At 48.5% G+C, this 20,209-nt stretch overlaps 1 protein-coding gene across 1 annotated transcript in view; it reads left to right on the top strand.

Moving 5' to 3' along the window:
- Positions 1 to 20,209, top strand: part of LOC113010990 (phospholipid phosphatase-related protein type 4-like) — an 80,619-nt gene that overhangs the window by 19,428 nt on the left and 40,982 nt on the right. The window contains exon 3 of the mRNA XM_026150342.2: positions 17,783 to 17,912. Coding sequence (XP_026006127.1) covers positions 17,783 to 17,912 — 130 coding nt within the window. The remainder of the gene's footprint in view (positions 1 to 17,782; positions 17,913 to 20,209) is intronic.

Genomic DNA, 20,209 nt, shown 5'->3' with positions numbered 1-20,209 from the left:
AATACAGCAAGCTGTCCATACCTGAGGCCTTGGAAACTGCCAAGCAAAGACTCACAGCCTTGGCCAGCCGCTTGAGGAGGTACACCAGAGAGATAGAAGGCAGGAGAATAAACCAGCTGTTCTCCACAGAACCAGCAAAGGTGTACTCTCAGTGGCAAGGGAACAATAAGAGAACAGCACCACCAAGGCTGGAGACGGAGCAATACTGGAAGAGCATATGGGAGAAGGATGCAACCCATAACGGCAATGCTCAGTGGCTAGAGGATCTGAGGGCTGACCACAGCGACCTCCCTGAACAGGGTCCAGTAACCATCACAGTGGCAGATATCCAAGAAAGGGTCTCCAGTATGAAGAGTTGGACAGCACCAGGGCCCGACATGGTTCACACCTACTGGCTGAAGAAGCTGACTGCACTCCACGAGCGTCTGGCAGCACAAATGAACCAGCTGCTAGTTAACGAGAGACACCCGGAATGGCTAACTGAAGGCCGGACGGTCCTGATCCCCAAGGACCCCAAGAAGGGACCGGTCCCCTCCAACTACCGACCAATAACCTGCCTCAGTACTACATGGAAGCTCCTGTCAGGCATCATATCGGCTAAGATGAACAGGCACATGGGTCAATACATGAGCGGGACACAGAAAGGGATTGGCAAGAATACCAGAGGTGCAAAACACCAGCTACTGGTAGACAGAACAGTCAGCCGAGACTGCAAGACCAGACTGACCAACCTGTGCACTGCCTGGATTGATTACAAGAAGGCCTATGACTCAATGCCCCACAGCTGGATACTGGAATGCCTAGAATTGTACAAGATCAATGGGACCCTAAGAGCCTTCATCAGGAACTCAATGGGGATGTGGCGTACAACACTAGAGGCCAACTCCAAGCCCATAGCACAAGTCACCATCAAGTGCGGGATCTACCAAGGAGATGCTCTGTCCCCACTGCTGTTCTGCATAGGCCTGAACCCCCTCAGTGAGATCATTAACAAGACTGGCTACGGATACCAACTACGGAACGGAGCAGTTGTCAGCCACCTCCTGTACATGGATGACATCAAGCTGTATGCCAAGAGTGAACGAGACATCGATTCACTGATCCACACTACCAGGCTATACAGCAATGACATTGGAATGTCGTTCGGACTGGAGAAGTGTAGTCGGATGGTAACAAAGAGAGGGAAGGTAGTCAGAACTGAGGGGATTGAACTACCAGAAGGCAACATTGCAGACATAGAGGACAGTTACAAGTACTTGGGGATCCCGCAGGCGAATGGGAACCATGAAGAGGCTGCTAGAAAGGCTGCAACCACCAAGTACCTGCAGAGGGTCAGGCAAATCCTGAGGAGTCAGCTGAATGGTAAGAACAAGATCCGGGCCATCAACACGTACGCCCTGCCCGTGATCAGGTACCCTGCTGGGGTAATAGGCTGGCCAAAGGAGGAGATAGAAGCCACTGACATAAAGACAAGAAAGCTCCTTACCATGCATGGAGGGTTTCACCCCAAGTCCAGCACCCTGAGGCTGTACGCTAAGCGGAAGGAAGGGGGCCGGGGACTGGTGAGTGTCAGCACCACAGTCCAGGATGAGACAACGAACATCCAAGAATACATTGGGAAGATGGCCCCAACTGACCGAGTGCTCAGTGAATACCTCAGGCAGCAGAAACCCAAGAAAGAGGAGGGAGACGAGGAACCATCATGGAAGGACAGGCCCTGCACGGTATGTACCACCGGCAGATAGAGGAGGTGGCTGATATCCAGAAATCCTACCAGTGGCTGGACAAAGCTGGACTGAAAGACAGCACAGAGGCACTAATCATGGCAGCACAAGAACAAGCTCTGAGTACAAGATCCATAGAGGCTGGGGTCTATCACACCCGGCAAGACCCCAGGTGCAGGCTGTGTAAAGATGCCCCAGAGACAATCCAGCACATAACAGCAGGGTGCAAGATGCTAGCAGACAAGGCATACATGGAACACCATAACCAAGTGGCCGGCATAGTGTACAGGAACATCTGTGCCGAGTATAACCTGGAAGTCCCGAGGTCAAAATGGGAGATGCCCCCAAGGGTGGTGGAGAATGACCGAGCTAAGATCCTGTGGGACTTCCAGATACAGACGGACAAAATGGTGGTGGCTAACCAACCGGACATAGTGGTGGTAGACAAACAGAAGAAGACGGCCGTAGTGATCGATGTAGCGGTTCCGAATGACAGCAATATCAGGAAGAAGGAACACGAGAAGCTGGAGAAATACCAAGGGCTCAGAGAAGAGCTCGAGAGGATGTGGAGGGTGAAGGTAACGGTGGTCCCCGTGGTAATCGGAGCACTAGGTGCGGTGACTCCCAAGCTAGGCGAGTGGCTCCAGCAGATCCCGGGAACAACATCGGAGATCTCTGTCCAGAAGAGCGCAGTCCTGGGAACAGCTAAGATACTGCGCAGGACCCTCAAGCTCCCAGGCCTCTGGTAGAGGACCCGAGCTTGAAGGATAAACCGCCCGCAGGGGCGTGCTGGGTGTTTAGTTTTATATATATATATATATTAGGGGTGCAACGATACTCGTATCGATATTGAACCGTTCGATACAGTGCTTTCGGTTCGGTACGCATATGTATCAAACAATACAAATTTTTTTATTTATTTGATCAACTTTTCTTCTGACGATGCTGTCTGTGTTGAGCGCTCAGTGGATCTGCGTTCGACTACTCCGCCTAGGCTGCACTGTCGAGCGCAGATCCACTGAGCGCAGCGTAAGCTACTGAGACAGAAGCTAAGCTCGTTGCAATATGACAAATTGAACCTCCCCCACCCTCATTCAGATCTGGCCTTTTGGAACTATTTTGGTTTTCATGTGACGTATGACCCTGAAGGTAAGCGCGTCATGGACTAAAGTAAAACAGTATGTTGGATGTGCCACGCAATGCTCAATTACATGGGTGGGAACTAGTGTGTTAGCGCAGTTAGCTTGTTAGCTTGTTGGCCGTCCAGCCCCACGCACGGGGCGATCCGCAGTAGCTTGTTAACGGAGATTTGCTGTGTTGTGGCGTTAACGTCATTTCAAATTAACGCTGACAGCACTAGTGGGAACACAACGAATATGACTGCACATTTACTCCGACATCATCCTAGTGCAAAGACAAGTGGAAGCAGACAAAAACAACAAGCAGCATGCTACAAACTTTACCCGAGTCATTTAGACAGCCGTTAGCACATGAGTCTCCTTATGGGGACCTGATATGTTTAATATGCTGCTGAGAATATAGCCCAGAAGAAGCGTATAGTATAGCTTTTATTTTGGAAAGAGACATTTCTCTGTAATAAACTCTCTTTTCCAAAGATGAGTGATTCCTCAATCAGATACAGGGCTTGCAAAATCGCTAGCCTGACGTCCCGGGGCTAGCGATTTTTCCAGTCGGGCTACCAAAATCTATCTCTGCCCTGCCCGTCAGCCTATCGTAGGAAGGAAAAATATATGTCAATGCTTTTGCATTCTTTCTGAAATGCAGCTGGGCAATTATGTTATTGGCATCGGTGAGCCACTGTCAATATGTGACATATTGAAATCGCGTTTATATATTAAAAAAAAAAAAAAAACCACCCAGCACGCCCCTGCGGGCGGTTTATCCTTCAAGCTCGGGTCCTCTACCAGAGGCCTGGGAGCTTGAGGGTCCTGCGCAGTATCTTAGCTGTTCCCAGGACTGCGCTCTTCTGGACAGAGATCTCCGATGTTATTCCCGGGATCTGCTGGAGCCACTCGCCTAGCTTGGGAGTCACCGCACCTAGTGCTCCGATTACCACGGGGACCACCGTTACCTTCACCCTCCACATCCTCTCGAGCTCTTCTCTGAGCCCTTGGTATTTCTCCAGCTTCTCGTGTTCCTTCTTCCTGATATTGCTGTCATTCGGAACCGCTACATCGATCACTACGGCCGTCTTCTTCTGTTTGTCTACCACTATGTCCGGTTGGTTAGCCACCACCATTTTGTCCGTCTGTATCTGGAAGTCCCACAGGATCTTAGCTCGGTCATTCTCCACCACCCTTGGGGGCGTCTCCCATTTTGACCTCGGGACTTCCAGGTGATACTCGGCACAGATGTTCCTGTACACTATGCCGGCCACTTGGTTATGGCGTTCCATGTATGCCTTGCCTGCTAGCATCTTGCACCCTGCTGTTATGTGCTGGATTGTCTCTGGGGCATCTTTACACAGCCTGCACCTGGGGTCTTGCCTGGTGTGATAGACCCCAATTCAATTCAATTCAATTTTATTTATATAGCGCCAAATCACAACAAAAGTCGCCTCAAGGCGCTTCATAGATACAGAGAAAAACCCAACAATCATATGACCCCCTATGAGCAAGCACTTTGGCGACAGTGGGAAGGAAAAACTCCCTTTTAACAGGAAGAAACCTCCGGCAGAACCAGGCTCAGGGAGGGGCGGCCATCTGCTGCGACCGGTTGGGGTGAGAGAAGGAAGACAGGATAAAGACATGCTGTGGAAGAGAGACAGAGGTTAATAACAGATATGATTCAATGCAGAGAGGTCTATTAATACATAGTGAGTGAGAAAGGTGACTGGAAAAGAAAAACTCAATGCATCATGGGAATCCCCCGGCAGCCTACATCTATTGCAGCATAACAAAGGGAGGATTCAGGGTCACCTGGTCCAGCCCTAACTATATGCTTTAGAAAAAAGGAAAGTTTTAAGCCTAATCTTAAAAGTAGAGATAGTGTCTGTCTCCTGAATCCAAACTGGAAGCTGGTTCCACAGAAGAGGGGCCTGAAAACTGAAGGCTCTCCCTCCCATTCTACTTTTAAATACTCTAGGAACAACAAGTAGGCCTGCAGAGCGAGAGCGGAGCGCTCTAATAGGGTGATATGGTACTACAAGGTCATTAAGATAAGATGGGGCCTGATTATTTAAGACCTTGTATGTGAGGAGCAGGATTTTGTATTCAATTCTGGATTTAACAGGAAGCCAATGAAGGGAAGCCAAAACAGGAGAAATATGCTCTCTCTTTCTAGTCCCTGTCAGGACTCTTGCTGCAGCATTTTGGATTAGCTGAAGGCTTTTCAGTGAGCCTCTATGGATCTTGTACTCAGAGCTTGTTCTTGTGCTGCCATGATTAGTGCCTCTGTGCTGTCTTTCAGTCCAGCTTTGTCCAGCCACTGGTAGGATTTCTGGATATCAGCCACCTCCTCTATCTGCCGGTGGTACATACCGTGCAGGGGCCTGTCCTTCCATGATGGTTCCTCGTCTCCCTCCTCTTTCTTGGGTTTCTGCTGCCTGAGGTATTCACTGAGCACTCGGTCAGTTGGGGCCATCTTCCCAATGTATTCTTGGATGTTCGTTGTCTCATCCTGGACTGTGGTGCTGACACTCACCAGTCCCCGGCCCCCTTCCTTCCGCTTAGCGTACAGCCTCAGGGTGCTGGACTTGGGGTGAAACCCTCCATGCATGGTAAGGAGCTTTCTTGTCTTTATGTCAGTGGCTTCTATCTCCTCCTTTGGCCAGCCTATTACCCCAGCAGGGTACCTGATCACGGGCAGGGCGTACGTGTTGATGGCCCGGATCTTGTTCTTACCATTCAGCTGACTCCTCAGGACTTGCCTGACCCTCTGCAGGTACTTGGTGGTTGCAGCTTTTCTAGCGGCCTCTTCATGGTTCCCATTCGCCTGCGGGATCCCCAGGTACTTGTAACTGTCCTCTATGTCTGCAATGTTGCCTTCTGGTAGTTCAATCCCCTCAGTTCTGACTACCTTCCCTCTCTTTGTTACCATCCGACTACACTTCTCCAGTCCGAATGACATTCCAATGTCATTGCTATATAGCCTGGTAGTGTGGATCAGTGAATCGATGTCTCGTTCACTCTTGGCATACAGCTTGATGTCATCCATGTACAGGAGGTGGCTGACAACTGCTCCGTTCCGTAGTCGGTATCCGTAGCCAGTCTTGTTCATGATCTCACTGAGGGGGTTCAGGCCTATGCAGAACAGCAGTGGGGACAGAGCATCTCCTTGGTAGATCCCGCACTTGATGGTGACTTGTGCTATGGGCTTGGAGTTGGCCTCTAGTGTTGTACGCCACATCCCCATTGAGTTCCTGATGAAGGCTCTTAGGGTCCCATTGATCTTGTACAATTCTAGGCATTCCAGTATCCAGCTGTGGGGCATTGAGTCATAGGCCTTCTTGTAATCAATCCAGGCAGTGCACAGGTTGGTCAGTCTGGTCTTGCAGTCTCGGCTGACTGTTCTGTCTACCAGTAGCTGGTGTTTTGCGCCTCTGGTATTCTTGCCAATCCCTTTCTGTGTCCCGCTCATGTATTGACCCATGTGCCTGTTCATCTTAGCCGATATGATGCCTGACAGGAGCTTCCATGTAGTACTGAGGCAGGTTATTGGTCGGTAGTTGGAGGGGACCGGTCCCTTCTTGGGGTCCTTGGGGATCAGGACCGTCCGACCTTCAGTTAGCCATTCCGGGTGTCTCTCGTTAACTAGCAGCTGGTTCATTTGTGCTGCCAGATGCTCGTGGAGTGCAGTCAGCTTCTTTAGCCAGTAGGCGTGAACCATGTCGGGCCCTGGTGCTGTCCAACTCTTCATACTGGAGACCCTTTCTTGGATATCTGCCACTGTGATGGTTACTGGACCCTGTTCAGGGAGGTCGCTGTGGTCAGCCCTCAGATCCACTAGCCACTGAGCATTGCCGTTATGGCAATTTAATGAAATTTGCAGATTGTCTCGGTGGAGTTTAATAAACTCAGCCGTCTGCTCCTTGCTATCTAAAATATAAGAGGACCATCCATCCATCCATCCATCCATCCATCCATCCATCCATCTTCATCCGCTTTATCCGAGGCTGGGTCGCGGGGGCAGCAGCCTAAGCAAAATAACAGGACACTGGAGTAAATTCTCGACCATCTGTTTAATCTGTTTTCTGACGTTTGTGAAAACTATAGCAAATAAAACACTGAAAAAATAGAATAGAATAGAATTCAACTTTATTGTCATTGCACATGTCACAAGTACAAGTCAACGAAATGCAGCAAAAAAGCCAAACAATAAGTTATCTAAGTGACTTCTATATCATGTTTAACCTGAGTAGCGAGGGTTTGAAAACGATGTGCCAGGAGTTCGCTGTTCTCCCCGGCTCTAGTGCCCCTCGAGCTCCCGGTCAGCTATCGAGTTGGTGGGTAACAGACCTCTCTGAAAAGGTCTGAGCACTTTTACAAATCTTAAATTCTACTACTTATTCCTGCGTCTTTCAGATCTTACAAAGCTTCAAATGACGCGTCGACTATTAAATTAGTCGACGCTATTGATTTTGATAGTCGACGTAATCGTGACTAGTCGGCTAATCATGGCAGCCCTACTTCGAACCAGTTTTTATAGAGAATTCGTTCTCGGTTCTTTAAAAGCTTCAAGCTTTAAAAGCTTGAAAATAAAAGTTCAAAATGTCAAGTAAAAGAAGTTAAAGGCTGTTATGGATTTGTGATTTCTTTTGGATTGAAGAGCTTTCCATTCTTTTTTCTTTTTTTTGTATTTGTTAATCTTATGTTTTGTATTTCTCTAGTGAATCGGAGTTTGTAATTTCTAAATCTTTGGTTCTTGTTTTGTTACATTAGTTCCCTTTTGTGCAGTTCCCTTTCCAATTTGTTCCTAGTCTTGTCTCTGTGTCTTGTCATCAGCGTCTCCAGTTGTAATCCAGTCTTCCTGTTTTCGTTTCTCCGTGTTAAGTTCACTTCTCAGTCGAGGTCTCAGTTTTTGTCATTTCCTGTTTTACTTTGATAGTCTCTTATCCTGTTTGCATTGTGTTCTTTTTTTTTTTTTTGCTTCCTTTTTCTCATTAGTCCATTGTTAGTGTCAACTGTGAGCTGTTCTCTTGTTATCCTCTGTGTGTTTATGTTGTCTCAGGGTTCCCTTTGTTGGGTTCTCACTCCACGCTGTGTCCCTCTTCCCATGTGCATGTGATTCCTGCGTGATCCCCGTTGCGATCCACGCGGGATCCCCGTTGCGATCGACACGGGATCCACGTTGCGATCCCTGTTGCGATCCACGCGGGATCCCCGTTGCGATCCCTGTTGCGATCCACGCGGGATCCCCGTTGCGATCCCCGTTGCGATCCACGCGGGATCCCCGTTGCGATCGACACGGGATCCCCGTTGCGATCGACACGGGATCCATGTTGCGATCCCCGTTGCAATCCACGCGGGATCCCTGTTGCGATCCCTGTTGCGATCCACGTGGGATCCCAGTTGCGATCCCCGTTGCGATCCACGCGGGATCCCCGTTGCGATCCACACGGGATCCATGTTGCGATCCTCAGTCGAGGTCTCAGTTTTTGTCATTTCCTGTTTTACTTTGATAGTCTCTTATCCTGTTTGCATTGTGTTCTTTTTTTTTTTTTTTTGCTTCCTTTTTCTCATTAGTCCATTGTTAGTGTCAACTGTGAGCTGTTCTCTTGTTATCCTCTGTGTGTTTATGTTGTCTCAGGGTTCCCTTTGTTGGGTTCTCACTCCACGCTGTGTCCCTCTTCCCATGTGCATGTGATTCCTGCGTGATCCCCGTTGCGATCCACGCGGGATCCCCGTTGCGATCGACACGGGATCCACGTTGCGATCCCTGTTGCGATCCACGCGGGATCCCCGTTGCGATCCCTGTTGCGATCCACGCGGGATCCCCGTTGCGATCCCCGTTGCGATCCACGCGGGATCCACGTTGCGATCCCTGTTGCGATCCACGCGGGATCCCCGTTGCGATCCCTGTTGCGATCCACGCGGGATCCCCGTTGCGATCCCCGTTGCGATCCACGCGGGATCCCCGTTGCGATCGACACGGGATCCCCGTTGCGATCGACACGGGATCCATGTTGCGATCCCCGTTGCGATCCACGCGGGATCCCTGTTGCGATCCCTGTTGCGATCCCCGTTGCGATCCACGCGGGATCCCAGTTGCGATCCACGCGGGATCCCCGTTGCGATCCACACGGGATCCATGTTGCGATCCCCGTTGCGATCCACGCGGGATCCCTGTTGCGATCCCCGCTGCGATCCACGCGGGATCCCTGTTGCGATCCCCGCTGCGATCCACGCGGGATCCCTGTTGCGATCCCCGCTGCGATCCACGCGGGATCCCTGTTGCGATCCCCGCTGCGATCCACGCGGGATCCCTGTTGCGATCCCCGCTGTGATCCACGCGGGATCCATGTTGCCTCATTTGAGGTCAGGCTTCCTAGTTTTTGTTTTGTGGTATCGCAGGAAATTAGTTGGTTATATAAATATATGAGTATGCATAATAGTTATTATTCATAGATACCTGCATCCTAAGTTCCTGTTATTCATCTGAAAGAAACAGAATGAGTGTGTCGTTACAATGGTAATGCCAGGAGAGGCAGTATTGGTTCTATGTTACATTTATGTTGTAAGAAAGAGGAAGAAGAGAGTGTTCTGTAGGAGGCACTAAAATGGACACTGATGTTCTGTACATGTACTGAAAAGAAGGTTCAGTAAACAAGTTGCAACGATTCTCCGGTGTAAGGCTCAGTTATTTTATTTTTGTTTTGCAACATCCTTTTGGCGACGAGGACGTTTAGGGGGAAGGAGTTTGGGGCAACCGGACTGAAAGAAAAGAGAAGAAGAAAAAAAGTGATGGAGTCGGCTACAGGTTTGGCTAGCTTTTCAAAGAATGCAAAAGTTTTCGGCTGGAAATAGAAGGCAGTAACCTCGAAGCGGAAATGGCTACAATTGGCACGCTAGTAGAGTTCGATCCAAAGAATCAGACGTGGGATGAGTATGCGGAAATACTCGATCAGTTTTTCGCAGCTAACGAGATCGACGATGCAGAGAAACAAAGAGCGATATTAATAAGTGTCGTCGGAGCAGCGACGTACAGCTTCTCAGCCTGGCCAAGCCCAAAGACAAAACCTTCCAAGAGCTGGTGCTTCTGATGAAAAATCACTTCGATCCGAAGCCCAGTGAAATTGTGCAAAGGTATAAGTTCGACTCTTGCTCCCGCAAGCCGAATGAAACCGTCATGGAATATGTAGCGGAGCTGCGTCGCCTGGCGCAGGATTGTAACTATGGCAACACGTTACAACAGATGTTGAGAGATAGGATCGTCTGCGGAATTAAGGATGACCGAATTCAGAGATGTCTCTTGTCAGAAATAGATCTCACTTTTGACAAGGCTCTGTCAATTGCAGTAGCCATGGAGACTGCAAATAAAAATGCACAGGATCTGCAGACCTCAGGGGCGTCAGCAAAATGTTTCAGTCTCACCAGAGGACAACAGGAGAGTCGTACCTTTAAAGGAGAAAGTAAAGAGTGTTATCGTTGCAAAGAAACCAAGCACACAGCAGCAGACTGTAAGTACAAACAAGAAAAATGTCATGCTTGTGGTAAAGTGGGACACATAGCTAGAGCTTGTAGAAGCAAGACTAAACTGAACCAGAAAAAGTATGGATCGACATATGTAAAGAAAGAAAAAAAGCAGAGTTCACACTACAGTACTCACAATGTGGGCGCGAAACATGAAAGATGACTCTTTCATGTTGAACTGTGTCAAGTGCAGTCAAGGGCACAAAAGAAAACTGTTCAAGTTAGGGCGTGGCAGTGTGGTACACTTGAGAAGAGTAGACCCCTACACTGTGGATATGCAAATTGATGGAACAAAGGTGAACTTTGAAATTGACACTGGATGTTGCCTAACAGTCATGAACGAAGCAACATTCAGAGAAACAGGGAAAGACAGCAAGTCCCCCAGCCTGCAGCCCATCAAAATCAAGCTGGAAACTTATACAGGGGATCCTGTTAAGGTGATTGGTGCAACACGAGTCAGCGTCAAATACAAGCAGCAGAAAAAATATCTGCCCCCGGTGGTGGTCGAAGGCGACGGCCCCAGCTTGCTAGGTCGAGTTTGGCTTGAGGAAATGAAATTGGACTGAAGTGAAGTGAAAAACAGTCGTAACAACAGAAAGCTGCACCGAGTCAAAACAACAGAAAAAACACTTCAGCAAGTGTTAAGTCAGTCAGTGTGGCAAGATGGCGCCAGTGTTCACGGCAAGCCGTCTCCTGCGCTGTTGTTTGTTGTTTATCGTCTTCTCTCTATGTGCTGCCCTGATGTCTGCACGTTACTTTTTTTTTTGTTTCCCGTTTGGATCTTTTGCATCAGAATTGTTGTCTTAAGGCCCAGAAAGATGCCAAGCGGATTTATTTTACCAAGTGGATCATCATGGCCTTGCCATATTGGTCCATTTGATTGACCTTTATTATAATTATGAATTTATTTTATTTTCGGTTGCTACAAACGGGACAGACATGACTGGGGGATAGGACAGGGAGAGAGAATGAAAGAAAGAGAGGGAGAGAGAGAAAACCAAAGGGCAGAAGAGACGGTGAGAAGGGGGAGAAGAAAGAAAGAAAAACAAACAAAACACCTGGATCACCTGTATGGAGAAAAAAAAACAGAAGAGAAAACAAACAAAAAAAGAGCAACATAATAAAAACAGCACCATCACAATAAACTAGCTAGCAGTAGATAACAGTAGATACTAAATATTAAACAATATTGTGCAGCACGCAAGATAGACAGCGCACAATGTGCTTTGAGGCAGCAGCCAAGAAAGGTGTAGTCCGCGTCTGTGAACACCCGTGTGTACACCTGTGTGCATACCTGTGTGGATCAGCATGCTTGTATTCCAAAGGTTTCTCCATGTAACGATCTGCTAGGGAGTGTGGGGGGGCCACAGCCCCGTCCTCCAGGGTATGAAGCAGGTATGGAGGAGATCCAGGCCCCAGAGTACAAGGACCCGAGGAGGACCACCAAAGGGGGGGGGGGGGGGGAACCATGCCACCCTCCTGGGAAGAGCTGAGTAGAGCCCCAAACGAGAGGTCACCCCGCAGCTACGGAGCAGAGGCCAGAGGGGGTTGCAGTGGCGTGCCCGCAGGCTCGGCCGGTAGCCAGCTGTGCCAGAGAGGACCGAGCTTCAGGCCCAGAGGCCAGAGGGCATCCCACCCCCCGGAAGGAGCCCAGCCAGGCCACAGGCGCCCGGCCCCACCAATCGGCCACCAGGAGTGAGCCGGTACATACAAGAGCGCCTAGCCCCAGGCGACAAGGACCACCAATGCACCAACGTCTGAGGGCATCAGCCACCGGCAGGGAGTGTGGTGAGGGGAGATAGGCCTCCGTACTTTAGAGGGCCTGAGATGTACCCAGAGAGGTTGAGTCTAAGACCCAACCTGACATATAGACACAGACGAACAGGCGCACGCAGACACAAATGTGCATTCCCACCCCATATGCACAACCAAGTACTCGGCACTCACCCCACGTGTAGACAGACACAAATAGACACTGCACAGACAGTCACACTCCCCAAACATACTCTATATCCCAGGTCCAGGTAACCCCGCCCTCAGAGGGGCAAGCCGCACCTAGACCCAGGAGATGTAACCCTTCTCTCTGGGGTGGAGGCAAGCGGACCACCTCCTTATCTGCAGTAGCAGGGAGGCCCCGCATCCCAGACCCCAGTCTGACGGCCAGCACCTCCTCCCAGCCCCCCAGCCCTGACGGCTAACAGAACCAGTGTGAGTGAAGACCTCAAACCTCCCTACGCCCGCTCATATGTAGTGTTGCTGTGTGCTGTTCTAAAGTGCATTTAAAACTCAGGAGAGCATGGTACTAGCTTCCTCTCAGAGAGCAGCCCGGCTCCTCCCGAAAACCCTCAGTGTCTAAATGCAATTAAAATTGAGGGTAGGGTTGGAGTACACCGACCATCCTCTGGATGCTGTAAAACGTGCCCATCCCCAAGGCCCTATATGTATGTGTTATGTGAGAGTGATGTGGATGTCTAGGTTGCAGAATAAAATTGAGGCACAGGCGGCCAGAAGGGGACAGAGGGGGAGTGCCTCCCCTGCACCCTGGTGACATACCTGCACCCCAAGCCCTGCGTGTGTGAGTGGGTGTGGTAGAGCGGGAATAGGGAGGCAGCTGAGGATGGGGAGGGAAGAAAGGGAGGGGCAAGCGGCCCCTCCCTGGGGCCAGCTCCCCCACTGACCCCAGTAGGCACCCCCACACTCTGGAACCCACCAGGGCAAGGGGGCCCAGGCCCATCCGGACCGGGGCCCGCAGCAGCAGCACCGCCCAGCCCCACAGAGTCCGGGGCAGGCCACTCGACTCCACCCCAGAGAAAACTGCACCCACCCTATCATCCAATCATCTCCCAAACTACACAAGACAATAGACACACAGGTTGAGTTCATTCTCCACCTCTTCTATATCTCTCCCCCCACCTGCAGAATGAGCTCCTGTAGTGAGGAGACCACCTGCAAAGATATAACAACCTCCCCACCAGTTAGAGAGCCCCCTAGTAGGGCCGATGCACCAGAGGTCCCCTGCACTGGGGCTGAGCCCCCCTGCACCCACCCGCCCACTGCTCCGGCGACACAACAGCCAGGACCCAAGCTCCCAAGGCCCGGCCAGCACCCCAGACCGGGGGGCGGAGCACTCCCAGACCCCCAAGCCTCCACGCCCGTCCCGGACCCTCCCAGGGGCAGCCAGGCTACCAGGCCAGTAACCAACGTCCTCCAGCACAGACCCTCCCCCATCTCAGCTGTAGGCAGCCACAAGGAAAGCACCATCTAAGAGCCCCCAGAGCTCCTAACCAGGCCATGGCCACATCCCCCAGGTTAGGCCCTCTAGGGAAACATCCCTAGGGACTCCCCAGATGCCCTAAGGCCGTCCCTACCCCCATATCAACCACAATAGCGAAGGCAGTACCAAACCATGATCCCCCACCCCCACTAGGTGATGAAGCCGATCAAAGGAGCCCAAAGGGATTGATCAAATGTGATGGCAGATGTTGTATCAAGACTAATGTGATCTATTAGATGGTTTCTATATTGGTTAGAATTAAGATTATTTTTATTTTTCCAGTTAATGAGGACCATTTTCTTGGTAATGCATAGGGCCGTAAAGACAACGTGGGCTGTGTTTATTTCTGCAGTGACCTCATCCAAGTTGCCCAGCAAGCATACTAAAGGGGAGGCTGGAATGTTACATTTCAGACACTTTGATAAGTCTTCACATATCTCACGCTCCACGTGAGTTACCTATGATCGCCAAACTCTTTTGAATCTCTGGCCTTTGGACTACCAGACACAAGATTTTAAATGGAGACCTGAGAATCCTCCTCCGCTTTCGAAGGACTTTCCTGATTACCTCCGCCACTTACCATCTACCTTCTCTCAAAGGAAACGTTCACGGAGATGGGGTAAACGTGGCGGCATCCGTGTTCGTATCAAGGCCTTTTTAAAGTCCTATGTTGCAACAAATGATTGCTATTCTATAAACATCTTGTCATCTATTCATCTAAATGAATAGTGGTATTGTAAAGCGCTTTGGGTGTATTGAAAAGCGCTATATAAATCCAATCCATTATTATTATTATTATTATTCCTGCCCTCCGGGACCATGCTAACTTCAGACTGTTCTGTCATCGCTGGATTCACCCTGTTGGCCCTTATGGTTACCTGGATCTCCCAGCTGATCCTCCGCCCGCTTGGTGCTGGGTGCAGTCCTCCAGAGGAGGTGCGAATCTTGGCAACCTTCGCCTGCTGCGGCGTTTTCCTACCAGTAACAGTGTGACCACTCTCCGTATGGTCTTACTAAATACAAGGTCATTGACGAATATTTATTTTTTTTTTTTTATTGTTTTTTATTTTAAATGATATTCTATCGTCGGGACTGGATTTCTTATTCCTGACGGAAACTTGGCTTCGCCCCGGCGAACTTTTTCCCTTCTCGGAGCTGCTCCTACCTGACTATGCTTTTATTAGCTCACCCCGGACCACTGGAAGAGGTGGAGGGCTAGCTTCAGTTTTTAAAAACAAACTTCGATGTCGGCAGCTGCCACCTGTTCTGTACCCCAGTTTTGAGGTGCAGTTATTGGAAGTGAACTGCGTCCCCTCCATCCTCTGCGCTGTGGTGTATCGTCCCCCGAAACTTATCAAGGATTTTCTTCCAGAATTTGCTGATCTGCTGGGGAGCCTTGTGCTACGTTATGACTGTATACTAATTGTCGGTGACTTCAACATTCATGTTTGCTGTGAGGACAGTTCGCTAGCTAAGGATTTCCTCGCTCTTATTAGCACCCTCAATCTCACCCAGTGGGTAAGTGAACCAACTCACACTAAAGGTCATATACTTGATTTGGTCTTATGGTCTGGATATTTGCATCACGGACATAGAGGACTTTGGGCTTTCAGATCACTTTCCGGTTTTGTTTAATACTGTAGCGAGCGATGTGGATTTGAACAGTGATGGTCCTGTGCGGCAAACGCGCACGATTAACTCCCAGTCAATCGCCTACTTCATTAATGCTTTCCTTGACTCTCCCCTCTCTGCTGCTAACTGTAATGGGGTTTTATCAGCGGATGAGCTTGCTAACCTCTTTTATACTACATGCACTGACATTCTTAACTCTGTGGCACCTCTGAGGATTAAACAACCCTGGCTAAATTATACTACTCGCGCCCTCAGGCGTGAAGGTTGTCGTGCTGAAAGAAAATGGAGGAAAGGCAAACTCCACGTCTCTTTGGACATCCTCCATAATTGTTTATCTAAGTATCAAAAGTCTGTTAAAATCTGCCTTTTTGTCTAGCATTATTATGACTAATAGCCACAACCCCGAGCCCTTTTTAATACTTTTAACTCTGTGATAAACCCTTGCACTATCACTTATAGGGACGCCTCCCCTGCTCTTTGTGATAAATTTTTAAAGTATTTCTCTGATAAAATCTCAGCTCTAACGGCTTCTCATCCATCTCATTCATCATCAGTTTTAGACCCAGTTCCAGCCTCTGAATGCTTGACTGTCTTCCAACAGTTTGAGCCAGTGTCTTATTCTGCTTTAAAAGATACAATTGATCATCTCAAAATCTCTGGTTCCCCGCATGATGTGGCTGGAGTCCCCATGGTCCAGAATCCATGTGGACTATGCAGGGCCTTTCCTCGGGGAGATGTTTCTAATCATTGTGGATGCTCATTCCAAGTGGATGGACATTTACCCTGTGAAATCCTCTACATTACAGGTAACTATAGAGAAACTGCGCCAGAGTTTCAGTGTGTTTGGACTACCTAAAATGTTAGTTTCAGACAATGGAACATGTTTCACAAGTGCTGAATTTGAGTCATTCATGAAGCAGAATGGAATTGACCATGTGAGATCAGCACCTTTCCACCCTTCTTCAAATGGGCTGGCTGAGAGGGCAGTCCAGACCTTTAAGGAGGGGATGAAGAAAGTCAAAGGTGATACCTTGCAAACCAGACTGTCCCGATTTCTGATGATGTCACGGAGACTCAGATCAGTTTTGGACTTTCTCATGTCTGATGTGAAAACAAAAGTGCAGCACAAACAATTGAAACAGAAAGAAAATCATGACACCAAGAAAAGACTGAGAAGTTTCACACCAGGAGACAAGGTCTTCATCAGAAACTACTCCTATGGCCCGAAGTGGATTCCCGCAGTCATTGTGAGAGCATCGGGTCCAGTGTCTTACATTGTTACCATTGGATCAGGTCAAACTGTGAAGCGGCACATCAATTAGGTGAGAGCAAGAGTGGCTGACACTGTTCCCAGTACACCAGACAGGGAGGTGGAGCCATTGCATGACAAAGAAGCAGTGCCTGAGTGCTGCTTGCCATCAGAGTTGGACACATCGCCACAACCTCCGGCAACGGAGTTGCCTTATGCTCCGGAGACTCCGGCTCCCGGAGACTCCTTAATGACACCAGTGTTGTGACGTTCCCAGAGAGAGAGAGACTTTAAAGGACTTTGTTAGGTAGAGTGAGATCTTCCAGGAATAGAGCAACAATGCGCTCTGATCTCACAGGAAGGACGTACCTTCCTAGTTATTAAAAAAAAAAGAAAAAGGAAAAAGAAACATTGAAACATATGTACAGTTGTATGGTTACCTTAATTACGTGTTGATTGCTTGTTAAGCATTCTTTACATAAGCAGTTATTTTGTAAGTCCAGGGAGTTGTTGACTTAAGGGGGGAGGAGATGTGGTATCGCAGGAAATTAGTTGGTTATATATGAGTATGCATAATAGTTCATAGATACCTACATCCTATGTTCCTGTTATTCATCTGAAAGAAACAGAATGAGTGTGTCGTTACAATGGTAATGCCAGGAGAGGCAGTATTGGTTCTGTGTTACATTTATGTTGTAAGAAAGAGGAAGAAGAGAGTGTTCTGTAGGAGGCACTAAAATGGACACTGATGTTCTGTACATGTACTGAAAAGAAGGTTCAGTAAACAAGTTGCAACGATACTCCGGTGTAAGGCTCAGTTATTTTATTTTTGTTTTTGAAGATGCAACATGTCTTGTCAGGATTATTTTCGATTATGTGTTTGTTTGTTTTGGATTGCTCAGCAATAAAGCTGTTTTGAGTTTTACTTTTTGCCTTTGAAGTCTTGCATTTGTGGACCAACACAGCCAACGTGACGGCGTCAGCAAAACTACTGAGTCGTTATTACTAATATGTAGTTCTCATTTATCAAAGAAGCAATGTGTTATTGCGTGTGCAACTTAGTTTCACTTAAAGTCTAAGTCCACTTTCAAGTTTGGCTAAGGTTTAACCAAATTTTATGTTCTTCTTCATTTATTCTCCAGATTTTTCACTTGTAAGTAAATAATATATAAATGCCCTCAGCACATCAGAGAAACTTTCAGATCACAAAAAAATCTGCTTTGCCAACACTCTTTGATTTCTTTGTGTATAGATTCTGATAGGAGAAGCGATCCTGTACTGCTATCTGTCCAGGAAGTCATCAGCCAGTCAGACTGAGGCCAACATCAATGCTGCAGGCTGCAATTTCAACTCCTACATTCGCAGGGCTGTACGCTTCATAGGTAGGAGGACATATTCACTGATTATATGTATCATTTACTTGCTCCAACAAGAATCGAAACACTAATAGATTGAAAAGCAACTGCAAAAAGAACCACTAACTTTGCTATGTGGAACAGAAAGGAGGTTCTCTCAGCTGCTCCTTAATAATGAGTCATCACAGCGGAGCACTCCACAGTTTTTTGTTTAGCTTAATTTTATGCAAGATACACTTCCTTAACCAAAAAGTTTATATTTTTATACTGCATGGTTACTTGAAATCAGCCATTGAGATATTTGACGTTGGTATGCATTCCACAGTGTGTTGTTGCCAAAAGATGTATTAACTTCAGGGGCATATATATAGAACATTATGTTATCACAGCCAAGGCCAAGGACGCTTCTCTAATCTATATACACCTGTGTGTAATATACACAAAAAATTCCCCGCTTGCCCCCAGTTAATCCTTCAGGCTCGGGTCCTCTACCAGAGGCCTGGGAGCTTGAGGGTCCTGCGCAGTATCTTAGCTGTTCCCAGGACTGTGCTCTTCTGGACAGAGATCTCCGATGTTGTTCCCGGGATCTGCTGGAGCCACTCGCCTAGCTTGGGAGTCACCGCACCTAGTGCTCCGATTACCACGGGGACCACCGTTACCTTCACCCTCCACATCCTCTCGAGCTCTTCTCTGAGCCCTTGGTATTTCTCCAGCTTCTCGTGTTCCTTCTTCCTGATATTGCTGTCATTCGGAACCGCTACATCGATCACTACGGCCGTCTGCTTCTGTTTGTCTACCACCACTATGTCCGGTTGGTTAGCCACCACCATTTTGTCCGTCTGTATCTGGAAGTCCCACAGGATCTTAGCTCGGTCATTCTCCACCACCCTTGGGGGCGTCTCCCATTTTGACCTCGGGACTTCCAGGTTATACTCGGCACAGATGTTCCTGTACACTATGCCGGCCACTTGGTTATGGCGTTCCATGTATGCCTTGCCTGCTAGCATCTTGCACCCTGCTGTTATGTGCTGGATTGTGTCTGGGGCATCTTTACACAGCCTGCACCTGGGGTCTTGCCTGGTGTGATAGACCCCAGCCTCTATGGATCTTGTGCTCAGAGCTTGTTCTTGTGCTGCCATGATTAGTGCCTCTGTGCTGTCTTTCAGTCCAGCTTTGTCCAGCCACTGGTAGGATTTATGGATATCAGCCACCTCCTCTATCTGCCGGTGGTACATACTGTGCAGGGGCCTGTCCTTCCATGATGGTTCCTCCTCTTTCTTGGGTTTCTGGTGCCTGAGGTATTCACTGTCAGTTGGGGCCATCTTCCTGATGTATTCGTGGATGTTCGTTATCTCATCCTGGACATCCCCGGCCCCCTTCCTTCTGCTTAGCGTACAGCCTCAGGATGCTGGACTCGGGGTGAAACCCTCCATGCATGGTAAGGAGCTGGGTGCTTCGACTTATGAAAATTTTGACTTACGAAAGACCCTCTGGAACAAATTAATTTCGTAAGTCAGGGTTCCACTGTATATGGTATCACTCTATCAAACAAGAGGACAGCCGCATGTAGCTATGATGGTGTTTGCTAGTTCACCTTACATGCATTAATGTAATAACGTGGTTAGCCTACTCAACGTAAATTACACACGAACAACATTAAGCTACTCACGCAGAGAAGAACGGCTGCTGCTGCATCATCATCCTCATCATTTCTGCTACACTGGCAGGGCTAGGGGCCAGAACTCTCCTCTTCGGGTTTTTGGGAGAGGTTGCTATCTCCGGGTCCGATAACAGGCACCACACCCGATGTAGATGTGCTCGGTGTGAGGTCTCGCAGCAAGCTATCAAATACGGTGCATTTCTCGGCTTTTAAAAAACGCTATGCGTCACCAGGTGTTTCATCAGATTCGAGGTTTTACAGTGACTTGCAAAAGTATTGGGCCCCTTGAACTTTCCCACATTTTGTCACATTACAGCCACAAACATGAATCAATGTTATTGGAATTCCAGGTGAAAGACCAACACAAAGTGGTGCACACGTGAGAAGTGGAACCAAAATCATACATGATTCCAAACATTTTTACAAATCAATAACTGCAAAGTGGGGTGTGCGTAATTATTCAGCCCCTTTGGTCTGAGTGCAGTCAGTTGCACATAGACGTTGCCTGATGAGTGCTAATGACTAAACAGAGTGCACCTGTGTGTAATCTAATGTCAGTACAGATACAGCTGCTCTGTGACGGCCTCAGAGGTCGTCTGAGAGAATATTGGGAGCAACAACACCATGAAGTCCAAAGAGCACACCAGACAGGTCAGGCATAAAG

Source organism: Astatotilapia calliptera, chromosome 18, assembly GCF_964374335.1.
Source record: "Astatotilapia calliptera chromosome 18, fAstCal68.1, whole genome shotgun sequence".
In the NCBI taxonomy this organism is placed as follows: domain Eukaryota; kingdom Metazoa; phylum Chordata; class Actinopteri; order Cichliformes; family Cichlidae; genus Astatotilapia; species Astatotilapia calliptera.
The sequence above is the reverse complement of the archived record's forward strand: the minus strand, read 5'-3'. Positions and strand labels throughout refer to the sequence as shown.